Source organism: Cinclus cinclus, chromosome 3 (genome assembly GCF_963662255.1).
Source record: "Cinclus cinclus chromosome 3, bCinCin1.1, whole genome shotgun sequence".
Taxonomy (NCBI): Eukaryota; Metazoa; Chordata; class Aves; order Passeriformes; family Cinclidae; genus Cinclus; species Cinclus cinclus.
The window spans coordinates 31,545,836-31,569,114 of record NC_085048.1 but is presented as its reverse complement, the minus strand read 5'-3'; the positions used below and the strand labels follow the sequence as shown (position 1 = coordinate 31,569,114).

The following is a 23,279-nucleotide window of genomic DNA, read 5'->3' as shown; positions in this document are numbered from 1 at the left end:
ATGCATTTTATTAAATTAGCAGCTCAAATCTGCATGCCAGCAAAAGCTCCTAGCTTCTGATTACCTCCGGGAACAAAGACTAGAGCATGCTTATAAATAGTGGCAGTGGGCTTAGCATATGTTACCTTCTTTCCTAGATAAATATTAATTAGCCATGCAGAAGAAGCAGATCTCTAATAGGAAAGAATCTTTGTAGCTCCCCTTAAATCAATGCTGATATGATAATTTCACAAGGAAAATATTTGATTCTTAATTTTCAGCAGTTTTACTTCTTTGCAGTGATTCACTGCATTACACAAGTTTCCATCAAGCTTTATGCATTAGTAGCTTGTTGCTTTAAAATGTATAAATGTGTGCAGGCTTTTTTTACTATTATTATTTTTTAACACTAGAAGTGTTCAGTGTTTCATTTCTGAAAACTTGATATTTTGGACCCCTTTGAAATCAACTCTGGATCCTGAAAGGAGACCTTTAGAGATTCCATTTTTTTAAATCAGACAGAAAGATTGGAACATACAGAAGTGGGACAATGCTTTAAAACTGATACAGGTCCATATCTGAATGAGAATTTATCTTCTGCCAGGCCTGAGCAGATGAGAAACTGAGACCTTTTTTCATCTGAATCCCTACAAAGCCTAAATGCATTGTACTTTCCCTTAATGCTGAACAGGTGCTAAAGGTTATGCCATGACTTTTATTCCTAGACAGCTGTACCTTTATGTCATACTGTCATGGCTATTTTCCACAGTTCATTCCCCAAGGGATATGCATGCATTTTATAGCAGGTTATAATCCACCCATATTATAGCAGGCAGGTTATAATATGGTAAGTTAAAATCCCTTCAGATATATAACTGGAGACAGCTTGAACTGGAGGGATGATCATTGAGCCAGATACTCTGGCACCAAAACAGGCATTTGCACTGAATTTAGTGTGAATTAGAGGCTCCAGCACCCTCAGACAAAAACCACAGCCCTTTTCACACAAGCAGTAAATTCTGATTTGTACCAAAGCATGAAGATTAAAGCCAGTGTTCAAAGAGACGAGACAGGGCAGGACTGAAGTGGCTTCCTCTGGAGTATCTCCAGGAACATTGTTAAAATTCAAATTCCTTGTAGATCAATGAGGAACAGACACCAACCTCAACTTCTACCCCTATGAACTGAAATGTGTGAGGATCAGTGCAATGAATGGAGATTAGCTGCTAGAGGCATTGTAAGGGAGGACTGGAGGGGCTGCTTTTGCTTGACCTCAGTTGCCTACTGAATGATCTTTGGAGGGCATCTGAGTGCATTTTTCAGTAATTGTGCCTGACCAGTATGGGTTGAGAAACTCAGTATGTATTTGTGCCTTCTGAGCCCATGTGCTTGCTTCTTTGCCTGGGTCCTTAGAGTAAAAAATCAAAACTAGGCCCAGCTGTTCCTTATAATTAAATTTCAGTAACTCAAGCTGGGTGATTTTATTTTGACTAGTGACTTAAAAGTGATGGCATTTTAATGGCCTTAGCTATATTTCAAAGTTAACAGTGAGAAACTTCACACAGACATTAGTGTTATTTGCCTGTTGGCAAACCCAACAAAATACCACTGTGCTGATAGTGAAGGTTATCTTTGCTAACAGAAGGACTCAGAATTTCATTATTTAAAATATGAGTATGTATCTCATCACAATGCAGGAGGCTACAGATGCCATTACACACAACATATGAGCTGAGTCAAGAGCAGAGGTGAAGTTTGTATTGTGCACTGAGCCCCGTGCTCAAATATACCTAAAAGATGCAAAAGCCAAAACCCACACCTTATCTGTGGCCAGGAAAATCTGACTGTACAATGAGGACTTTTCCTTACTGTACTTAGGTTTGTTTCTATGTGTCTATCTTCTCTCTTTAATTTATTTATAAGATATTTACGCCATACATGGGCAGTCTGTGAAGCAATAAACCAATAATAGGCTCAGTTTTCATTGCAGTTTCTGTATTTGGGTATTTTAGTACATCAAAATCTGGATATAAGAAGTATTAACAGTCTTATGCCAGCAGAAAGAAATTAATTTTATGCCTGCCTCTGCACAGAAGCCAAAAGCTTCAGGAAATAAGATCTCTTCTCATAAGCATCTTTTCAGATCCAGTTAGGAGAGGAGAAAATAAACAATGAAATGCAAGCTTCCGGACAACAGCACAGCAGTGAGATATGATCATTCATGTGATAATACATATGATTCACAATGCATGTCTGACTGCCACTCCAAGACTCCAGTACTTAGGGATGACCTAGGTAGAATCTGGTGCTTTCACCAAGCCTTGGCAGTCCAGTTGTGACAGAAGGCTATGTGCAGCCTGGCAGAGCAGAGAGGAAGAGCAGTCTTTTAAAACCCCTTGTTGTGACACAAATCCTTGGAGGCAGCATGCACAGCCTGAAGAAAGCAGCAGCAGTTCCAGTGCCTGGGTGGGGACATGTTTTCTGCGTACTTCTCCAGCAGTGACATGCAGCACCACGACATGGACCACTGTTAGGAAGCTGACCTTACTTTCTTCCTGCAGCTGTTCATAACCCACGTCTGAAGCCTCAGAGAGAAGCATGGGGAATGCTAACTGAGCCTGCCCAGGAAGACTGGGTGGTCCCTATAGGAATTCAGGTGAGCTGAGGTTACCACAGCTAGACCTGTCATGTGCTGTGTTAACATTTTGCTGACCACTTGCAGCAGTGCTACAGAAATGAGTGAGAAACAAGCAAGCACAATGGAAGAAAACAAATGAGGGAAGAAAAAAATCATCTTGGCAAGACAAAGAGAGAAGCAATGAACAATGATTACTGATGAATAATGACCCAGAATTAATGGAGAAGGGCAACAGCAAAAGCTGTGCACAGAACACAAATATTTTAGAACAAGGATAAACAGTGACATTAGTAGGGTGGCCAGAACTCATTATCCATTCACATAATACTTGTCTACACTACACACCATGGCTGGCGACAGTGGTTAGGGCTAGAACATTGCCCTTGGAAGCCTCTATAGTTTTATCAGAAGAGCCTTTGCACAAGAGGCAAGCTGTTCCAAAACTGAATGAAAGGCTAGGTTTTCCTCTTGTTATTATTGGTGTTTTAAATTTAAATTCCTCTCAGATATGTAGCCCTATCTGGGAGGAATGTTGAGCTACAGAGGCTTGAGGGCAGTTGCCAACTTAAGCACAACTAAATTAAGCCAGAAATGCTGAGCAGAAGTGAAAGCAGTATCACACTGTATTAGAAGCCAGGATTATAAAATCTCTGCCTATCAAAGAGATCAGAAAAATGCAGACAGCTCTGTATTATTCTTTTTAATGCAGTAAAGTCTTGAGGCTCCAACCAATTAACAGGCACAAAAACAAGGTGGTGCCTGCTTCAACACAAGGAGGCACCACAAAATAAAAACATAGAAACAGACCAAACCCTGTGCCCATAACCCTTTGGGAAAACAGAAAGGCTCACTGACATGTTATCCTCCTGCCAGGTCAGTGAACTTTGGCAAACTTCGACTGCCACACTTTCTTTAATTCAAGGCAATCTTCCCCCATCTCATTTCTTGAAAGTCTAACTAAAGATCTGGGACAGATTTTACAAAATCTCAAGCACCACCACTTTTTTTTGTTTGTTTGTTTGTTTGTTTGTTTTTTTTTTAATGTCAGGAGGCCTGTGGGTCTTAAGCACGTCTCAAGATCAGGACACGTTGCCCTGTGCCAAAGCAGGGAGGAAGGGGCTGTCCCTGCAGGGCTCTGACTTTCCCAAACTGCTGTACAGCCTTGGCTCTTCTTCAGTTCAATGCTTCTCTTCCTAGAGTTTCCCAGCCCCTCTGGGCCACAGCGGATTCCTCTCCAGCCTCCTCTTGTGGTACTTCCTTGAGCTGCGCCCTCTCAGGTGAGCCAGTCCCTCTTGCTCACGGGTGACCAACAGAGCGCCGCGGTTTCTCACCCTGTCCATGAGCTCGATGTCCCACGCAGAACACTGCAGTGCCTGTCCCTCTGTGGTGCTGAGCATAGCCCAGAAATGACGGGGCCACAGGGAAACTGCTTTTCCATCACAGAGGAAAACAGCAAGGAGGAGATGTCCAAGAGGGAAGTGCTGAGAGTTTACAGGGAACTTAGGCACGTAGCAGCACGTGGAGATGTGCACAGACAGAAAACGCTTGTCGCCTCTTAACTGAATTTGTCTTAACTGTGGTGTCTTCGGGAGATTTAATCGAGCTGGAGAATAGACATTTCACCTAGCTTGGAATTATCCTGATCCAGCAAAAAGCAAGCTCGCACTCCCTTTGTGTGCAAAACTTTCCTGCGGCTGCTGAGAACAAAAGCTGTCAGGAGCTGCGGGAGCTGGACAAACGCGTGCTCCCGCTGCCCCTGTCCCCGCCTGCCAAGCGCCGGAGGAGCCTGCGGGGTACATCAAGGCTGCTCAACCGCGGGCGTGCCCCTTCAAGCACACCAGAAAAATAAAGGGAAAAATAGAAAAGGGAGGGAATAAAAAGGAAGAAAGCCTGCGCCCATACACGGGATTACTAGAAGTGTAAAGCAGGCGATGTGATCCTGTGAGCCGCGCACCTCGACTGCAGCGGGGCTCGCCGCGCTGCGCAGCCCCTCTCCCGGCGGGCGGTCCCGAGGTGCTGCCCGCCCGCTCCGGCTGCGCCCCTGTCCCGCACCGTCTTGGTCGCCACGGCCCTTTCCGCACGCCCAGCTCCGGCACCGAGGGGCACTTGTAACGCCGCCGAGGGACGTGGTGGAGGGCAGTACACCTCGGCCCCGCCGGGCTCCCTGGGGAGCCTGGCATCGCCCAGCCTCGCGGCGTAGCGGGCACGGTGCAAGATAGGATGGGCACAACGGCAGGACCGAGAACACCTGCATCCGCCCGTGCCATGGCATCCCTCCTCGGGCTGGAAGGGGAGGGGCTGCTCCCCGCCTGGGCGGGGGACGAGCTCGGGCTCCTCCCGACGCCTGCAGGGGCAGGGGGACGGCGGTGGGGAGGTGCGCGGGGCCGGAGCGGCCGAATTCCCCTCCCCCCCGTCGGGCGGCTGGTGGGTGCGGGAGGGAGGGAGGGCCAAGGAGGGGCGGTGGCGGCTCCTCCTCCGCGGGCAGGCGGGCGGGCAGCCCGCCCGAGAGCGGCACCGGTTGCTCGGTGCCGGCGGAGCCGCGCCGCCCGCTATATAAGGGGCGGCGGCTGCTCGGCGCTCACTCACACCGGCCCCTGCCCGCGGCTGTCGGTGCTGGGCGGAGGCCGGGCTTCGACAGCATGGCCCGCGGCGGGGCGCAATGGGAGGTGGTCTCCCCTCCTGCCTCCCGCGGACCCTCCTCTTCCTCCTCCTGCTCCTCCCGCGGCGGCGGCTGCAAACTTGCTGCGGCGGGCTGCGTGTGAAGGCACGGCCCGGCGGGGCGGCTCCGCTGCCCCCGCAGCCCCCGCCGTCGCGCCCGCAGCCCGGGGGGCGAGGCCGCCGCCCGCGGGCATGCGGCGCTGCCACCGCGCCCGTCGAGACACGGTGCGGAGCCGCGGGCGGCGGGGCTGCGCCTAGGGGCGGCCGGGGCTGGAGCCCCATGTCCGGGGCTCGCCGCGCTCCGCGGGCAGGCGGCGGGGCGATGAGCTGCCGGGGCGAGCGGGCGCGCCCGGTCCCCGGTTTGCCCTGCTCCCTCGCCCGTGGGGAGTGAGGCTCCGCGGAGCCCGCTCGGAGCGCCCGGAAGGGCGGGCAGGCGGGCGGGAGGTGGTGCCGGAGCGGCGATGCTGCAGCCCTCCCCCGGCGCCGACGGGGTCCTGCCGGGGTAGCGGCCCCGCCGTGCCGCGCCGAGCCCCGCCGTCTGCGGGGGCGGCGGCCGCGCAGGGATGGAGCCGGCCGGCCCCTGCCGGGCGCAGTTGGGCTCCGCTAACGACTCTTACCGAAACTGTAGCGCCGAGGAAGTGATTTACCAAGATGCCACCCCCCTCTCCGGGAAGATCGTGCTCGCCGTCGTCCTGGCGCTGGTCACCCTGGCCACGGTGCTTTCCAACGCCTTTGTCATCGCCACGGTCTACCAGACGAGGAAACTCCACACGCCGGCCAACTATTTGATCGCCTCGTTGGCCGTCACCGACCTCCTCGTCTCCATCCTTGTCATGCCTATCAGCACCATGTACACTGTGACCGGCAAGTGGACGCTGGGTCAGATCGTCTGCGATATCTGGCTGTCCTCGGACATCACCTGTTGCACGGCGTCCATCCTGCACCTCTGTGTCATCGCCCTGGACCGCTACTGGGCGATCACCGACGCCGTCGAGTACTCCACGAAACGGACTCCCAAGCGGGCAGCGGGCATGATCGCACTGGTATGGATCTTCTCCATCTGCATCTCCATGCCCCCTTTGTTTTGGCGGCAGGCGAAGGCCGAGGAAGTATCTTACTGTGTGGTGAACACGGACCACGTCCTGTACACCGTGTACTCCACAGTAGGAGCCTTCTACTTCCCCACTCTGCTGCTGATAGCCCTCTACGGGAGGATCTACGTGGAAGCCAGGTCGCGGATTTTGAAGCAGACGCCAAAGAAAGCAGGTAAAAGACTAACGCGGGCACAGTTAATTACAGACTCCCCGGGGTCGACCTCTTCCGTCACGTCCATAAATTCCAAGGCTCCCGAGGGATCCAGCGAAACGGGCTCCCCCGTGTACATGAACCAGGTGAAGGTGAAGGTCTCGGACGCCCTGCTGGAGAAAAAGAAGCTGACGGCCGCTAGAGAGCGGAAAGCTACAAAGACTTTAGGGATTATTTTAGGAGCCTTCATCGTATGTTGGCTGCCCTTTTTCATCATCAGCTTGGTGATGCCTATTTGCAAGGACGCTTGCTGGTTCCACATGGCCATCTTTGACTTTTTCACGTGGCTTGGATATCTCAACTCCCTCATCAACCCCGTCATCTATACTATGTCTAACGAAGACTTCAAGCAAGCTTTCCACAAACTCATACGTTTCCGATGCACAGGCTGAAATGTTGAATGCGATGTGTTCCCCGCGGCAGCCCCCATGCACGCCCGCGCCCGGCGCCACAGGTAAGTCCGCGCACCCCGCCCTGCCCGGAGAGCCGCGGTGCTCGGGGGGAGGCTGCAAACGGGGAGGGGAGAGGGGGGGATTGGTGCGCGACCACATAAATCTGAGCTGCTGTTCAGACCCTTCGCAAGTGGCGGCGAGCGCCGGGGATGCGATGCTGCGCGCTCCTGACATTTCACAATCTGTGTTTGAGCGCGTCGAGCGTGCCCCCCTCCCCTCCCAGCTCGCAGGGAGTGACTCGCGGCAGTCTGCTTTTTATTCCACCTATTAAACCAATCTGCCGCCATTTCGTATGCTAATGCCCGTGTTTCGGCCAATTAGTGCTAAACGGCGCTCGGTTTCCAAGCCTGCAGCCGAGCTCCCCGGAGAGCGCCGGGGCCGGGCCGGTCCCCGGTGCCGCCTCCCGGCCCCCGCCGGCACCTGCGGGCACCGCTGGGCGTGCAGCCCCCTTGGGAGGAACTCGGTGCAGCCCCGGAACCAGCGGCATGTTGGTTTTTGATGGTGTGTTTGGTTTGTCGCTGTTTTTTGGGTGGTGTTGTTTGGTTTTGTTTTTTGTTGGTTTTTTTGTTGTTGTTGTTGGTTTGTTTTTTTTTTTTCCGAGGAAGGGAGGTAGGATAGGCCCCCGATGAAGGCTGCTGACAAAGTCCAGCCTTACTTCGTTCTGCCCTCCTCGCGGCTCCGGCTGCTCCTGCTCCAGGCGTCCCGAGGGGATAGCTGCTCCTTTGGGAGGAAGCTGCTCTCAGTGTGGGAGACTCTGACACCTCGGTGTGTCTCTTCACTCGCGGAAGGGCTTTGCCTTTCCGCGCCTCTTGACGGCAGTGGCTGCCGGCTCATCACTAAACTCATTGCCACGTTCTGCAGAATGCATACATTCCTTTGTTGTGATACTTTAATAATTCTGCCAATCTTTTGCTTTTTGTCTGCAGAATCAAGTTGCTATTGTAAAGACCCACTGCTTGAAACTTCCCCAAGCCCAGTTGCCAGACTCATGATGCTGCAAAAACGTCAATACATTCTGCCACCAAACTGCTCAGCTCTGCGTTTCAGTGTAATGACTCTGGCAGAGATGCTGTTCCAATAGGCACGCAGATCAGTTGCAAAAAAAAAAAAAAAAAGGAGAAAAAAAGGAGGGCAGCCTCGAATCAAGGTCTATAATTCATCTGTAATGAAGAAAAAAAAGTTTGAGAGTAAATTCCATTTATTTTGCAGGCTTAACTTCTTAATTTGTTCTCTGGCAGGTTGTAAGGGTGTGCACAAGAGCACAGTTGTCTCTGTCTGTGTTGGTAGCATAGTTGTACTTCTGCACACCTGTAATTTCGTCCTTTCTTTCAGTGGGAAGAGTTGCTCCCTTCACCCATAAGGCCAAGAGGAGAAAAACTCATTTAAAATAGGAGTATCACAGTAAATTCTGTAAGTGACTCCTTCAGCTGATCATATGTGAGAAGTGACAGTGTGCAAAAGTTTTATATTTGTATTTCAAAACAGTAGTAAATGCAAATACTCTAGAAACAGAAGTTGTAGACCTGTTCAACTGCACTGCATATCTGTAGTCTGTCCTCATAGTTGCCTTTAGAAAGGAAATACTTCTTGCTTTTACTCCATAAGAGCAGAAATCAAGAAGTCCAATGACCTTTTCCATAAACCAGCTGGGAATAGAAGTAGCAGTTTGATGCTGTAACCATGTTTTCCATTTTGTGTCGGTTGCACACCCTTACCGCATGAACCACTGCGAAATTTAGAATTCTCTAAGTACTTAATATTATTTAGTGTATTTTGTAAAGAAGTGAAGCAGTTTGCTCTTTCAGAAGAGCTATTTCACCTGCAAAATAAATACCCATGAATCATTAATTAACTGATGTTAGTGAAATTTCTCACCTCCTTACTTCCCCCCCATGTTTTTTAGTTTTTTCTTCTTTTGTTTTGGTTTTTTCTTTTTTTTTTTTCTCCTGATTGGACCTCAACATAGGTCTTCTATGCGTATTCAGCAGAGTTTCAGGATATGGTCTACCTGCTGTGATAGAACTGCATTGATTGTTCCTCTTATGTGTAAATGAAAATGAGTATAAACAATAAAACGCTTGACTGTGTTCTCAAGAGTGGTGGCAATTGTGTGACTGAAAGAAGTATTTATTGGTTTACCTTCTTTCTCAGTACTGACTTTTTAGGTAACACTGATTTGATGAGTCACTCAAGAAAGCAATTGATGAAGGTTGTAATTACAAGCTTCAATCGGTTGTCATTTTTTTAACAGGAAGCTTTACTTTCATTAAAAGCTAGTTCTGCTAGGCATAATTCTTATTATTTCATGTAATGTTAGAAAAATGTTTAGGTTTCTTTCACAAATATTTTTCCTACTCCTTTAAAATCGAACAAAACTTACTTTAGCATCTGGTGGATACTGTAATCAATGTTAATTTAAAATTGTGTGTATGTATTCTGTATGGGGGCTGTTAAAAGACTGGAAAAATCTTACATGATTTATCTGCCTGCTATTCTTCAGAGAGTTATTCAAGTAATAAGGACTTACTTAACTGGATAGTAAAGAGAGTGCATGACCCTTTGTGCTTCTACTGGTCATAGGCAGGAGGAAGTCTGTAAGATACTAATCGAAGCAGTGGAAAATAAACATTTTCTGTAATTTGAAGAAGTCCAAAAAACTGCCTTGAAATTACATACCTCTAAAAAAGAGAAACTATTATATTGTGGTTTTAGAAAGTACCCTCTTAAATTATTAAAGCAAATGGGGTAAGAGGAGTCTTATAAAATGTCTTACTTGTTTGAAATGCCTATAATAATCTTAAATATATGGGGGGTTTTGCATGTATGGTGTGAAAAGAAAGCAAGGAAGTTAACATAAAATAATGCTTAACCAATTTTCATTTGTCATTTTTTGATCTTGTAGAATGAGTTTTGTTTACCCCAAATTCTTTCTCACTAGGCTTCTTACATGTGTGAAAAATGGAAGATGAGATTTAAAGCGAGTATTCTCAGCATTTCCAGAGAGTTGATTTTTCTGTCAGTTTTACAAAGTTAGGGGACTTGAAGAGCAGGGAAGTTCAGGAGTTGGACTTGGCTTTCCTCATACTGTTGGAGTACCCCTTCATCTTCAACAACAGGCCAGAATTGCTCCCAGCTCCCTGTTGTGATGTGAGTGTTTTGCTGAGGAGCTAATTCGTCAGGAAAATACCCTTCTGAGTTTATGCTGAGGCTCTGAGCTTTCTGCACAAGCGAACAGCTCTCTAGCCATACTTGCTCTTGGGAAGACAGCAGTGTGGAGGCTGCCCTGAGTGACTTAGAGACAGCAGAAGAGGCTGACTTGAGCCCTGCTGAGGTACCTGGTAGCTAAAAGCCTTGTGCTACTGGAGCAGCAGCATCTACTTCAGAAAACCATTCACACAGGGGGATGGGTAGAGTGAGGACACACGTCTGTTTGCAGTGAAAGAGAAGAAATGTAGGGCAAACATTGCTCAGTGCTGGAAAGTATAAATATGCAAAGCATGTTCCAAGATTCACGTAGAGTGTTTTAGGGTGGGAAGAGTGTCCCGAGTGAGCTTAGTGTCTCTGTGACTAGCAGAGTGTGTCCTGGTTGAACCTAGATCTTAAAAGATGCTCAGGGATGTGGTGGTAAAGTTTTGACTCTCTCTGAAGAGGTCTGAGAATGTTGCTGTCCTGCTTCTCTGCTCCCTGGTGTGCCTGGTCACTGCACTCTACCTCTGGAAGGATGGAGCATCTGAAATTTTTAGTAGGAGAGTCTGGCCTTTCTGTCCAGCCTATGTCTATATTCCTGTGGAAATGGCTTAGTGAATCCTGCCTCTGGGTGTTTTCTCACAGGAGCCTCTTCATGACTCTGCAGGTAAACTCCAAAGGTGCCTAAGCCCATGCTGTTCCAGTCTTTGATTACAGAAGGAGCATGTCTTTCTTTTATCTATTTCTTGCCTTGGGTTCAGACACAAATGATGCTTTTGATACAAATCTCTGCTGGGCACTGAGGCTTGAAGTTGAACACACCCTTGCAAACCGTGTGTTTCCTAGGTTTCATGGTAAGGGATGCGAGTGTGACAGCGGTGCTGACTCCAAGTGCTGTGAGACACATGACAGTTCAACACTAGCTGCCATTGTGGGAGCAGCTGTTTGCAGCCCCATAGCTGCACTCTTTTGCTAATATTCTACAGTTTTATTTAAGAGGCATTTCTCGCTTTTCCAATTAATAAAACACAGATGCCTAACATAATCAAGAGGGGAAATCCCTTACACTTAACCTTCATATAGCCACGCAGCAGCCAACAACGTTCTGCCTTTTCTGCATGAAGAGGAAGAAGAAAATGCCTTGACTAATGTGCCAAGTCTCCATGTGATAAAAGGGATCTCAACTAAATGTCTGGATGTTTACACCATATTCCCTGATGAAGCATTTGAGGAAGCTGGCCCAGCCTTCAGCCTCCAGCAAGGCCATGTGCAGTACAACTTCATTTGGAGCAGCTGATTTCCACCCTCCATTGCCCCTGCCTGCAAAAAGCCACTCTGCGTTCCATCAGGAGAGCACTCCAAGTGCTTTCTGACTTGAAAATGCTGTGTTCCCTTGGTCAGAAAGGACTGGATATTGTCAGAAGTAAGCACTTTTACATGAAATTCCAGATCACTCTAAAGCTATTCTTTCTGGAAGCAAAGTGAAAATGAGAAGTAGTGGTAACAGTGGAGAATAAGCATTTGTGGTTTGTAGCAGCAAATCAGGTTGAGCAATGTGTCTGAGAGCAATTCTGCAGATAAATAGTAAAATTCCATTCAAATTGGAAAGTAGCAGAGGTTGAAGGACAGATTTCTCCACCAAAGGGAGGTTGGAACAAAGAAAGACTTTGAGGAAATCATCCAAAATCTCTTAAGCCTTGACCAGGGTGTAAGGAGAAAAACCAAGGTTACTACTACAACAACTCATGACCCCAGCAGACAGGTGAGCAGGCAGTTTCAGAAAGAAGACCCATGCCCAGAGACATGTAAGAAAATTACAGGTGTGCATATACAGAATGAAGTAGATGCCAACTCCATTTTGTGAGTTGGTAACCTTTTTGTCACTAGAGGAAGCAAGCGTATTTGAGATATATCCTTAAACACCCCTCTATGTCAGTACACAATGATTAGTGGCTCATATTAAGTTTTTTACATTCCAGCAGTTAGTACCTAAAACACAGAAGCCGTTTAAGTGAGTTTTCTTACAGCAGTGAGTCTGGCTGATAATGAGCTTGAAACATTTAAACAGAGAATAATCATATAGAAAAGCAAGCCAAAAATGAGGCTTTTAAATCAATCACGTGTTAAGCTTGAAAGATGTAATACAACAAGCAGCTTAGTAGATGAGATGAGGAGGAGATCCTAAGGATATCAAATTTACAATATAGAGATCAAAATCATGTACTGAGTCATTTTCAAGATCTGGAGAAAGAAAATCTTTGTTGTTTTTGTCAGAGATCAAACTTCTTGTAGTCATCCTTATAAAGGAACTAGACTTTTTATTGTCTTTATACAAATAATACTTTGAAGGCTACAAACAGATGGAGTTCATGGCTGCAGGGCTTTCACTGAGTAATCATATGTTCTATCTTTTAGGCTGAATGGTCATAGAAAAATAGGAAAGATGAGCGGGGGGTGATTATGTAAAACAACCCCTGTTTGGTATTTCTTTCCTTATGCAGAACCAAGGCAAAAATAAGATCAACAAGAAAAAAAACAAGATCTGGAAAATTTAAGCATTAATGATGTGACGTGAGATTTCAGGAACATGTTTAGGGCTGAATGGGGCAAGAACAATAAATGTATTTCCAGAATTCAGAAAAGTGAAAATTAAATTAGAATTTTCCTTCCATCCAGGTACCTCAGAGGTACCACTTTCATAATTTACTTGTGTAACACTATTTCTAAAAGTCTTGATATTCTCAAATATGTTCAAATTAACATTTTTAATACATTAATGTCTGCTTTTATATTAAGGCATACACTTCCCAAACTCATCCATTCTTTTTCTTCTAGACTTAAAATTTCAATTAATATCCTTTCCTACCTGTATGTTGTGGTTAGAACACAAATCTCATTTGGACTCAGCTTTCTAATATCCAGTCTCTGAAAAGATGAGAAATAGTGTTTTCAAAAGGAATATTGAGATAAGTACATTTAAGTGAATTAGTGCAAAACCAAGCAAGGTTCCTTGTTCCTCTCTACAGGTGAAGGCTGCTTTTCCCTGTACTCAGTTCCTAGAAGAATCTAAGGTGGATTTGGAAGATGCAGATATGATGGAAGCTGGACCATAAACCAGTACAGATGTAGAGAACAGCCAGGTATTTGGGCAGCAGAAGGAAAGCATCAGTGCTAAGTTCATTTTGGGACAGGTCTCACTGGCTCACAAGGGTCATGCCAAAACTCTGCATTTTAGTTGGGTCCAGAAAGATTCAAAGGAGTGGTGTATAGGTGAGAGATGATCAAAGAACAGGCATTCCCTGGAGGCCCCACGGGCTCTCTCTCCCCTGGGTCTGCATGGCCCTGGCTCAGGGCAGCTCTGACACAGGAGCTACGTGGCCGTGGATCGGGCTACTGGGAGAACAGTGTTAGGGGAGCCAAATCCAGCAGCCTTGTAGAGGTCAGGCTGCACAGCTCCATGCCCCAGGTGCAATCAACAGTGAGCATTTTTTCTCCAGCCACATGCAGACGTGTATATATGTGCAAACACACACACACACACACACACAAACACATACTCATTGCAAGCCACAGACATCAGCACAGACAGAGGTGCTCAGTGCTCACGCCAGCACAAACAGCCCTGAGGGCTTCATGGCTCTCTGGCCAATCAGGTTGGAGGTCCAGTAATAACTATTTATATATCTGTATATCTGCATATATATATATATTTATAGGGTGGATACCTCTAGTAGCTGGGCTCAAATACCAAATCCTAGTGTCCAGATTTATTCACTTGGACATGAGAATTCCCAGTCTGTAGCCCTGCTGCAGCTGCTGGTACAGGTCACCACACATTCACACAGGTGCACACATCCAGAACGGATGTCACAGTACCACACACACACACATGCATGCACCTGGCTCCCAGGGCACCTCACCCACTCTCTGGCTACTCTGACTTAATCTTTGCAAGTGATCACATGCTTACTCATGTTGCCCTCGCCAGTTTTTGCACTGCAGGCACACCATACCTCCCACCCACGAGCCTACTGCAGTTACTGGCTTTCAGACCTGCAGCCACACATATACACACACAAGATAGAGACACAGGGTATGTCCAGACAATTGATACCAAACAGCCCTCCTTTACACAGGGCCAGCCCCTTTTATCCTTTTATCACTCATCATGTCATTTGTTCCTAAACTTGTTCCTCTGCAAATGGTCTTGAGCCCTTCCATTCCTCAGCTTTGGTTTGTCCACCAAACACTGAATTCTAAATATCATGTTATCCCTAAATGCTCTTCCCTTGCATCTCATAATGCATTCCATATCCACAGGGAATAATTCTCTCCAGTCCTGAAGGTGCTCGTGTTGGCTCCTTGTGGGTTTTATGCCTGGACATGGAACTTGTGTCCCTTAGAACTACCTGCCACTGTGCATCTGTGCTCTTCTGGGCTTGTGGGGATGGGTCTTTGATGGCCCTTTGGCCCCTCCATGATGGGTCTGAGAGGAGCTGAGGGAGAATATTATTTGGCTTGCCTCACCTGTCATTGTCCTTGTGTTCCTTTGTGAGCTTGCAGATAAGCTTTTGCTGTACATCCTGACATTTTCTTTCTTTCAGGAAAAAAATAGAAGGAAAATAGCTGGCAGCCACTGTTCCAGATGCCAGAAGACTAAATATCTAATTTAATTTGAACTAATTACGATGTCAGAAACTACCCAACAAAATCTAGCAAGAACGTAAAAAAAATCTCTTGTGAAGTCTTCACATTCAATGAATATATAGACGTCACAAAATATGCAAAATATGATTATTTAGATGGCCACTAAGCAATCTTTAGCTCACAAAAAGAAAACATCGCAAATGAATATTTCAGATCGATTCTCTGTTTTGGGACCTTGAAGAATAATGATCTTTTTGTGTCAGGTAAGAACCAGAGTTTTCATCACCCAGGTTTAGATCCTTTATCCTAAGTCTGAAGTGCCTCGTACAAGGTTCTGTACTTTGATCCACACCAATGGAGAAGATGATTGAAGGAGTCATCATGAGAAGTTGATCAGTCTTTTTCATTTATATATGCTTGTGCTTTGGCTAAAATTTTAGAAGGAGCCACCATTAGTTTCTTTTGAGATTTCCAGTAAGATACTGGTCAGTACTGGTGCCTGGGTAATGTACTCACATTAATATAGTTCTTACACATTAATGTACTTCTTAATACTCATATTTCTGAGCAGTATATTTACATGCAGCTAAAACAGGAAACCAATAACTTTCATTGCTTTCAAAAAAGAGCAAGAAATGATCTCAAGTGTGTGATCTGAGGCCTCACAGGAACATTCAGGAGAAGCACTGTCCTCCTTTTGGACAACAGCCGAGTCCCACGGATGTATATGACACATAGAATATTCAATATTTTCACTAGGGAGGCTTGGAAAATCAGTGAACAAAGGCAAGTGATGCTGAGAAGGGCAAAATAATGTTATATGGGGAAAAAAATCCACTTACGAATGCACAATGAAATCACAAAGACAGTAGGAACACTTCTCTGTGAAAACAACTGCAGTCAAAAGAGCAAACAAAAGATTGCATATAGAAAACAAGGCAGAAGACAACATTGCTTCAACTTATAAATTGTGTGTCCTGTATCCTGCATGCTACAAGAAGGTCAAACCTGCCTCAGAAATGATATAGTAGAATAGAAAACATTCAGGAAAACAGAGAGTGTCTTCAGGGTGTCTCTGAAGCCTCATTTGGGCACAAGGAATCCAGCTCATATTCCAGCTCCCAAGATAGCTGAGGTGGTACTTGAGGCTTCCTCTTTGTACCATGCAAGGACAACTCAAGAGCACAGCTAGGGAAAGCACATTCAGAGTGCAACCATTATTATAGGAAACAACACATCTCTAAATGTCCTCCTGCTTGGTCTGATTCCACTGGGTCTGAAAATCTCAAGGAAGGAAGCATTTCTGATCCTTCTCTTGAGTTGTACTGATGAGTACTGATTCCCCAGCCCATCGTGCCCTGCTTCTGCATTAGGTGGAGAGGAATTAAGACACTTAACTATTCTGTCAATTTTCCAGCCATTATTGTTCTAATATATGTAAAGTTGCAGCCAAAAAATGGACTCTGGATAGCACAATAATGATGGTGTTCAAAGGAAAGCATCACCTTAGGTTTTGCAGGGTGGGCATCCAGCAATGAGGTTTCTGGAGCTGGGAGACTGCTTTGAAAATCCAGGCTCCAGTTCCCGATACTCTGGATTATTAGGTGCATCTCTACACATACACAAGAATAAAATATTTTAAAAAAAGCAGTTATTGTGCAATTTCCCAAAACTGGAGACTCCAGAGTATTGTAAGGAAAGAAGGCTCACACATGCTCCTCTGTATTCTTAACTCAGCTATACACAATTAGAGGGCATTAGCTTTCATTTATGAAGGAAGGATTTTTATCTCTTCTGTTTTTAATTGAATCACAAACCTTCTCACTATTTGTAAATTGGCATTACTGTAACTCAACTTCCACAGAAGGAAGTTGGATGTCAAAACCCTGTAGGATACTCTTGCCCAGCTAGTCTTTACAATTGAAGTTATTTATTTCAATTAAATAAAAGTTACTAATACTGGGAGTTTTACATTTAGCTGTAGGAACAGTGAATTGATTTCTGTCTGAAGGAAAAGTTTCAGTCACACTTCAGTTACAGTTCACAAAATATTCTGAGTGGTTTGTCAGCAGATATAATTGAGTTCTTTTAATCAGGCTTAGGGTAACATCCTAAAGGGATTCCTCCAGGCTTTTTCCAAGCTGCATGGTTACTAGTTCTTTTAATAGAAGGAAGTTCTTCACATTCTTTCAACTTCCTCTACATGCGTGATTTTTGCCCGAGTAATACATGTGGGTTAAATCCTTGAATTGGCTGGAGACAATACTCCTGCTTATAAGAATTCAGAACCTGATATTAAAAAGACAGTAGAAAGAATGATGCAGTGTTTCCCCTAGTGTTTAATGAAGCAGCTGTTCCTAAGCAGAGGAGCAGCACTGGGTTTATATAGCTGCAGATAGTTTTGTGGGGGGGGGAAAAGAAACAAAAACGAACAAACAAACAAACAAAACCAAATCAAAAAGTGGAGATTTTTAATGCTTTTAAACTAATCCTAAGTGTTCTTTTCAGTTGTTTGAAAGGTTGAAGTTTATGAAGCTACATTTTTCAAATCCAAGATTTGTGTCCTTCCCTTTCCAAATGTCTTATGTATTCCTAAAACATGACTTATGAAACTGAAAATTATGTGAAAGGAAACGCAAAGGAGTATCAATACTGGCAAGGAAAATTATATCTTCTCTAAAAGATTCCCTGAATGTGGCAGCAGTTCTTTATTTGAGGGATCTGCATGTATCGACATGAATGATTGCTAAGTCCCAAGGAAAACTTTCAGGGCTAAAAGTCTCATTTAGCTCAGAACTTCATATTTTCAGACCCACTGTATTAGTAAAAAAAGTACAGTTGTTCAGCACTGCTGTGGAGTTCATGCTGGCATGTATTTATTTCCTTTAATATCTGAAGTTACTGCAATTTTACTTCCATGTACTGCGTAAAAGGCTGCTGGAGGCAGTGGAGGATATACCACTCCCTTTGACTGAGGGATCACGGGCTCCATTAGTGACCAAGCATCATTATTTGGGAAGGATTTTAGACCTCTGGCTGCCAGTAGACAGTGATATTACATCTGTAAATCAGTCAGCTCTCTGTCTAGAAAGCTCTGTTCATTCAGGGGTGAAAGCAGCCATAGCCTGCAGTCAGCTGCTCTTGGGCTGTATGTTACACACCATGGAGGGGCTGGCAAGATTCTCTGGGAGTAATGGAGTTCAGGAGCTGGTCCACAGAGCCAGGCAGCCCCACACCAGTCTGGGAAGGGCCTGTGAGATGCTGGCAGGGCAGGACTGGGACTGCTGCCACAGCAGCATCTTGGGTCATCAGGAGTGCCCGAGATGGCTCCTGCTGCTTTTGGGGAAGAGGCACAACCAGCTCCCACTTCTAGAGGGAGAGTCACGAGGATTTGGAAAAGAACTTGGCAAGCAGCTCAGGAATAAGGAAGGTAGAGAAAAATGCTTTTCCCTTCATTTAGTCAGCATCTGGCAGAGTCAGGGTGCGGGGCTTGTCTGAAGGACGGCTGATGTTTAGTGCAAACAAGCCTTGTGTTTGAGTGTCTGGACACTTCAAAATGTTATGATCAAAAGAAACAATAGATAGATAAGTGCTTTTATGTTGCTTGACCTCCATGAGCAGCCTAACAACTCATTTTCCCATCCCCACTGCATGTAAGAAGATGTTAAATGTATTTCATTTTTTCTTGAAATGCTCAAATTCAGTGTGAGGCAACCTCTCCTCATACTGCTGAGACCTCCTACTCCAGGAGAATAATTTTTGTTCTGTGCCCTGCATGTTGCTATGTCTAGCTTCTGAAGGGGACCCAAGCCTTAGCTGGCCCCAGTGGTTGCCCAAGCTGTATTTTGCAGTGCTCTTCCCTTGCACCAATCCACATCAGCCTCCACAGCACCCATCTCCTGGGTACTGCCCCATGCTGTGGAGGCCCTGTAGAGGCTGCCCTAGAGGCACTGCCAACTAGATATGGAAACAGAAGAAACATTGGGTTGGTTTTGACCTGTTAAGTGTCCCTGAGTAACTCTGTGCCTTAGATCTCCTCTGTTAAGGAAGCCGATGATACCAATCTTCTTTTGGTAAACTAAGTGTTATTATCATCCTCTACTTTAAAGAACATGTTTGTGTCAGTCCTAGGAAAGCTGTTTTCCAAAGGAGCATGAATTCATCAGAGTACTCACATGATTTGGCCCTTAGTGTTTCAGAAACAAAAAATGATGAGTTGCAGCCTCCCACCCCACCCACAGTTCCAGAAAATGTGATATAAGATGACAGCAGAGATTTTCAATCAGATGATGTTGTTTTCTGGCCTGTTCTAGGCCAGATCTAGAAGTTCTTTTCTCAGTACTTCAAAGCAAGTTTCTCTTCTGAGAGCTACCTTTTTCCATGTTTCAGGATACAGTGCAAAATGATGCTGAGAGTAGCTGGTGATTTGCCTACAATCTGACTGAGAAACAGCAAAATGCAGGAGATATCAGAACCCAAATGTAGGCAGAAATATCCATCTTTAATGCAGAAAGTGATGGAAAGTTCAGCCTGACTTCAATACCAGGCAGAGAAGTCCACTAGTCCCCTGGAGCTTGCAGCTCCATACCAATGCCCCTGATCTTCAGGTGTGAGGGCCACTTGCTCCTCAGAACTCCCGGGGTTTGTGCATGCTGTCCTCTACCTTGATGCATGCTACAAAATTTTCTTGTCTGTGTTTTCTTTGTTATAAGCTGGCAAATCATCCCTAAAGTATCCCAGGAGTCTTATTTTGAGGAATGTCAAAGACAGAGGGATAAAATGTGTTGCCATTAAAGAGTTACTCTTTTAAACTCTAAGTTTCAAATTAATTTTAACAGAAATATTTTCATATATATATGTCAATATTAGGCAACAGAATGAAATAAGTGCTTGTGTGCAGAGTGCCAGTAAATAACTCCACACTTAGCAGACCTTTCAATTAGTTTTAACACTTTTTTTTTTTTTTACCCAGCATGTTTTACATGGGAGACTCATAACTATCTCTGCTGTCGACTGGCATCCACTTGCCTTTTGGCAAACTCCAAAAGTGTCAGATCCCACTTTCTTTTGTATTCTGGACACAGACCTGGACGCTGCAGTCAGGCAGATGCTTGTCATTTCCAGCAGCTAGTTAATTCTCAACTCGGCCAGGAAAGAGTCCTGACTCCCTTGTTCTTCCTGGCAAAGCTCTTATCTCTTCCCTCTAGCTTTGGAAATGCTACTCTTCTTTGGGTGTTGAGCTGCTGCAGTTCTTTGCTTGGTCTAGACAGTAAGTAAAGAAAATTCACTGGGACCTCTCTGCTTGACTAAACCACTAGCAAATCATGAATCTGCTGAGAGCACTCCTATTGTACAGAGTAATCTAAACAAGGAAGCCTTCCCATCCATCAATCCTTGCTTTTCTTATATATGTGTATATTATCCATCATACTGTACCCAGCAATACAAATGCAATTGATATGGTAGAAGAAAATCCATGCAACCTGAAGCATTAAGGTGGATCTGTTACTCAAATTGTTATCTACTTTTATTCATTTAGAATGAGACTAATAGAGCTAATAATGAATACTATCTATAAGTATTTCCTCCCTGCATTGTCTTACATACTTGTTTTAAAATGGTTGTTAAATGCACAGGCTGAATGTGCTAATTGAGACATACACTGAAAATCTTCATGGAAACTTTGGGAAAAGAGGCAGGAAAAGAGTAAAGTAACTCCTTGTTCCTCAGTGTTGTGTGTCATCACTCATAAGCAAAGAGGGGGAAAGCCTTCTCCCAGAGATGAGAGATTCTGCTTTGAGATGAGTCACAAAGGGGTTCTCAGCCTTTGTCCTGTGCTCTTCGTGTGCAAGTGGATGTGAGTGTGGAAAGAAGGTCTGTGGCATGTGCAAGAGCCATCATGACAAAATCGCCCCATGTTAACTCAATAGTGGTGGGTAAGTTTTCAATTAAACCTAAGAGAAAAAGGGGCACAACGTAGCTGCTGTCGAATTCAGTTAGGGAGAACATCTTGTTAAATGTAATATTAATGCTGCCATTGTAATTTTATCCTTTGCAACTGTATTTCATGACTGAAATCCTATGTTTCTTAATTATGTTTTAATCAGTAATTATGTCAAAACATAAACCTGGCTAGTTCTCTGACATATAGCAAAGCATCCCTTACCCTGGCTGGTTGCAAATCAGAGAACTGTGGTGTTGGACACCTTTAAAAATTGCTGAGTTACACAGTACTTTATGTTTCTCTTATCTAAAGAGCAGTAGGATAAATCCCTCTGGAGATTCTTTGGCAATTTGTCATGAGATTTAGGAGAGAAAAAAAAAATTTCTTGGGACCAGTGATATCTAGTGAAATTCTCTGACCAGTAGTAAAAGGCTGAAAGTGTAACTGGTAGGCTCCTTAATGGCTTTTAACTGAGACCAGACTTAACAGTAACCTGTAACTTTGGGGCAATGGTGCATTTGGGGTTAACTGTATGCCCAATCTCTCTCTCTTACCTCTGAGAATATTCTAAATCATCATGTTGGTCTCTGTATGTCTTCTTTCTCTTCTACATTTTGTTTATTATGACTGCAAAATCTTTTGACATGTCCAGTCCTCTTCTGTGCATTATGACAGAGATTACTCCAGCTGAAGACCAAATTTCAGGTGGAGATTTTAAGGGCCAAAATAGCATAAGGTCAAAGGGCCATCGACTGAGATGCTGATCTAATGTGCCAGTTTTCAAGTGTGTATTGATGTCACAGTGTTGAGCCAGAATCATACTCAGGTACCCCTGACTGCACAGCTTGCATGGCCAAATGTCTGTTGTCAGCTGGGTGCACACTGTGCATTCCTGGAAAGAGCAGAACTCCTGAACATGAAGCCACAGAAAGAAGTCAAGAGGATCTCACCTCACCTTTTCATTGATAGAAGAGCAGCACTAGTAACAATTTGTGCAGATTATGAGGGTTAAAAGAAATAAAAAAGAAGATCTATCTTTTGTTAAAGAGGAAAGAATAAATGACAGTTTAAAAATCATGCAGGATGTCATCTGAAAATAATTACTTGGACAGCAACATATTGCAGTCAGACTTCAGACACACACATAGACCAAAAAGGAAATATTTTTTAGTGAATACAACATCTTATTTTGGTGCTACCAACTGAAAGCACTGATTTTTCTAGCAACTACACTTCCCTCAAAAACTACCACAAAGATCTATGAGAGAAAAATAAAAAACCTGCAGTGAAGAATTAATGTTTTAGAAGACCAAGATACAGAGAGGAAAGACCGACATTTGCCTGAATATACTTCTGCCCATGAGTCAAACCCTGAGGAGGTGCAAGCACCAGGTGACTTACACAATTTTTTTTTGTTTATTTTTTTTAATATCAGTACCTATAGTTTACTTTTTTTCCTGATCTCTCTTTGATTGCATTTAGCCCTAGCCAGTCCTTTCTTTTGATCTTTATACAGTCCTTAAATCTTTTCTTCAAATTTGTTCCAAATCATACCTGTTAATAAATAACTCTGTTTCAGCTGAACTCTTGCTTTTCTTATATTTTTTCCACCTAATAATAAGATTATTGTAGCTTTTTTGTCTCATGTTTGCATTCACCATTTGGTTTTGGGATTGCCACCTAGAGAAACTGTTGTTCCCACTGAGTCAATGGGAAGCTTGATTTGCATCACTGGAAAGATACCATGTGCTTAAACCATGGGAAATACTGAAAACTCATAACTAATGGAGAGGAGTAGAATTCTAATGACTGAAATGAATTTGTGCTAATGAATGTAGCTGGAAATTGTAAGAATACATGTGGTTTGGGGTTGTTTTCTTGGGTTTTTTGAAGGTCAGCAAATTGTACTATGACTGATCTACTGAGGCATTCATATCATCCATTAATCATGCTCATTGCAGCCTTTAGCTTGACCAGTCTCAAACCAAGTGGCTTGTAGTTCAGGTGGAAAAGGTGGTTCCACACTTCAGCCTGCTGAAAAGACCAAGGAAGCAAGCTGGGCCTTTAAGTTTGGCTGCCAGCAATCTGGCTGCAGTTACCAATGGATGACTTAAATTGATCTGTTTAGATGTAGAGGAGAGGTGAGAATCTGTGGGAAGGTTGATTCCATCCATGCGGCCTTTAAATGTGGTAATACAGTAAATGGGTGAGGATAGATCAGTCACAAAGCCTTCAAAGCACTCTGAGCAGCTTATGTTTGTTGTTACAGAGTGCAAGGAGAAGAATGGTACAGTCAAAACAATGAGCTAAGAAAACTAACTTTGCTGCTGACAGGCTAGAAGCAAGGCAAGATGGTATTTGTCAAAGCCAGGGAAATGAATATTCGTGGGAAGCAAAGTAATGACAGAGTGAGTGATGTGGTTGTAGGTTTCTGCTGTGAAGAAGTGTTATGCCCTGAGAATTGAAAGGT

General features: G+C 44.6%; 1 protein-coding gene across 3 annotated transcripts in view; it reads left to right on the top strand.

Annotated features, from left to right (window-relative positions):
* Window positions 1–5,727: 5,727 nt before the first annotated feature.
* Window positions 5,728–23,279, top strand: part of HTR1B (5-hydroxytryptamine receptor 1B) — a 38,414-nt gene continuing 20,862 nt past the window's right edge. Inside the window, exons 1-2 of one of the 3 annotated variants that reach the window (XM_062489829.1) lie at window positions 5,728–7,034; window positions 13,245–13,327. In XM_062489829.1, coding sequence (XP_062345813.1) covers window positions 5,839–6,972 — 1,134 coding nt within the window. In that variant the 5' untranslated portion in view covers window positions 5,728–5,838 and the 3' untranslated portion in view covers window positions 6,973–7,034; window positions 13,245–13,327. Of the gene's footprint in view, window positions 7,035–7,958; window positions 9,127–13,244; window positions 13,328–23,279 lie in introns of those variants that run through there. The other 2 variants (XM_062489827.1, XM_062489828.1) reach the window with 2 other exon arrangements.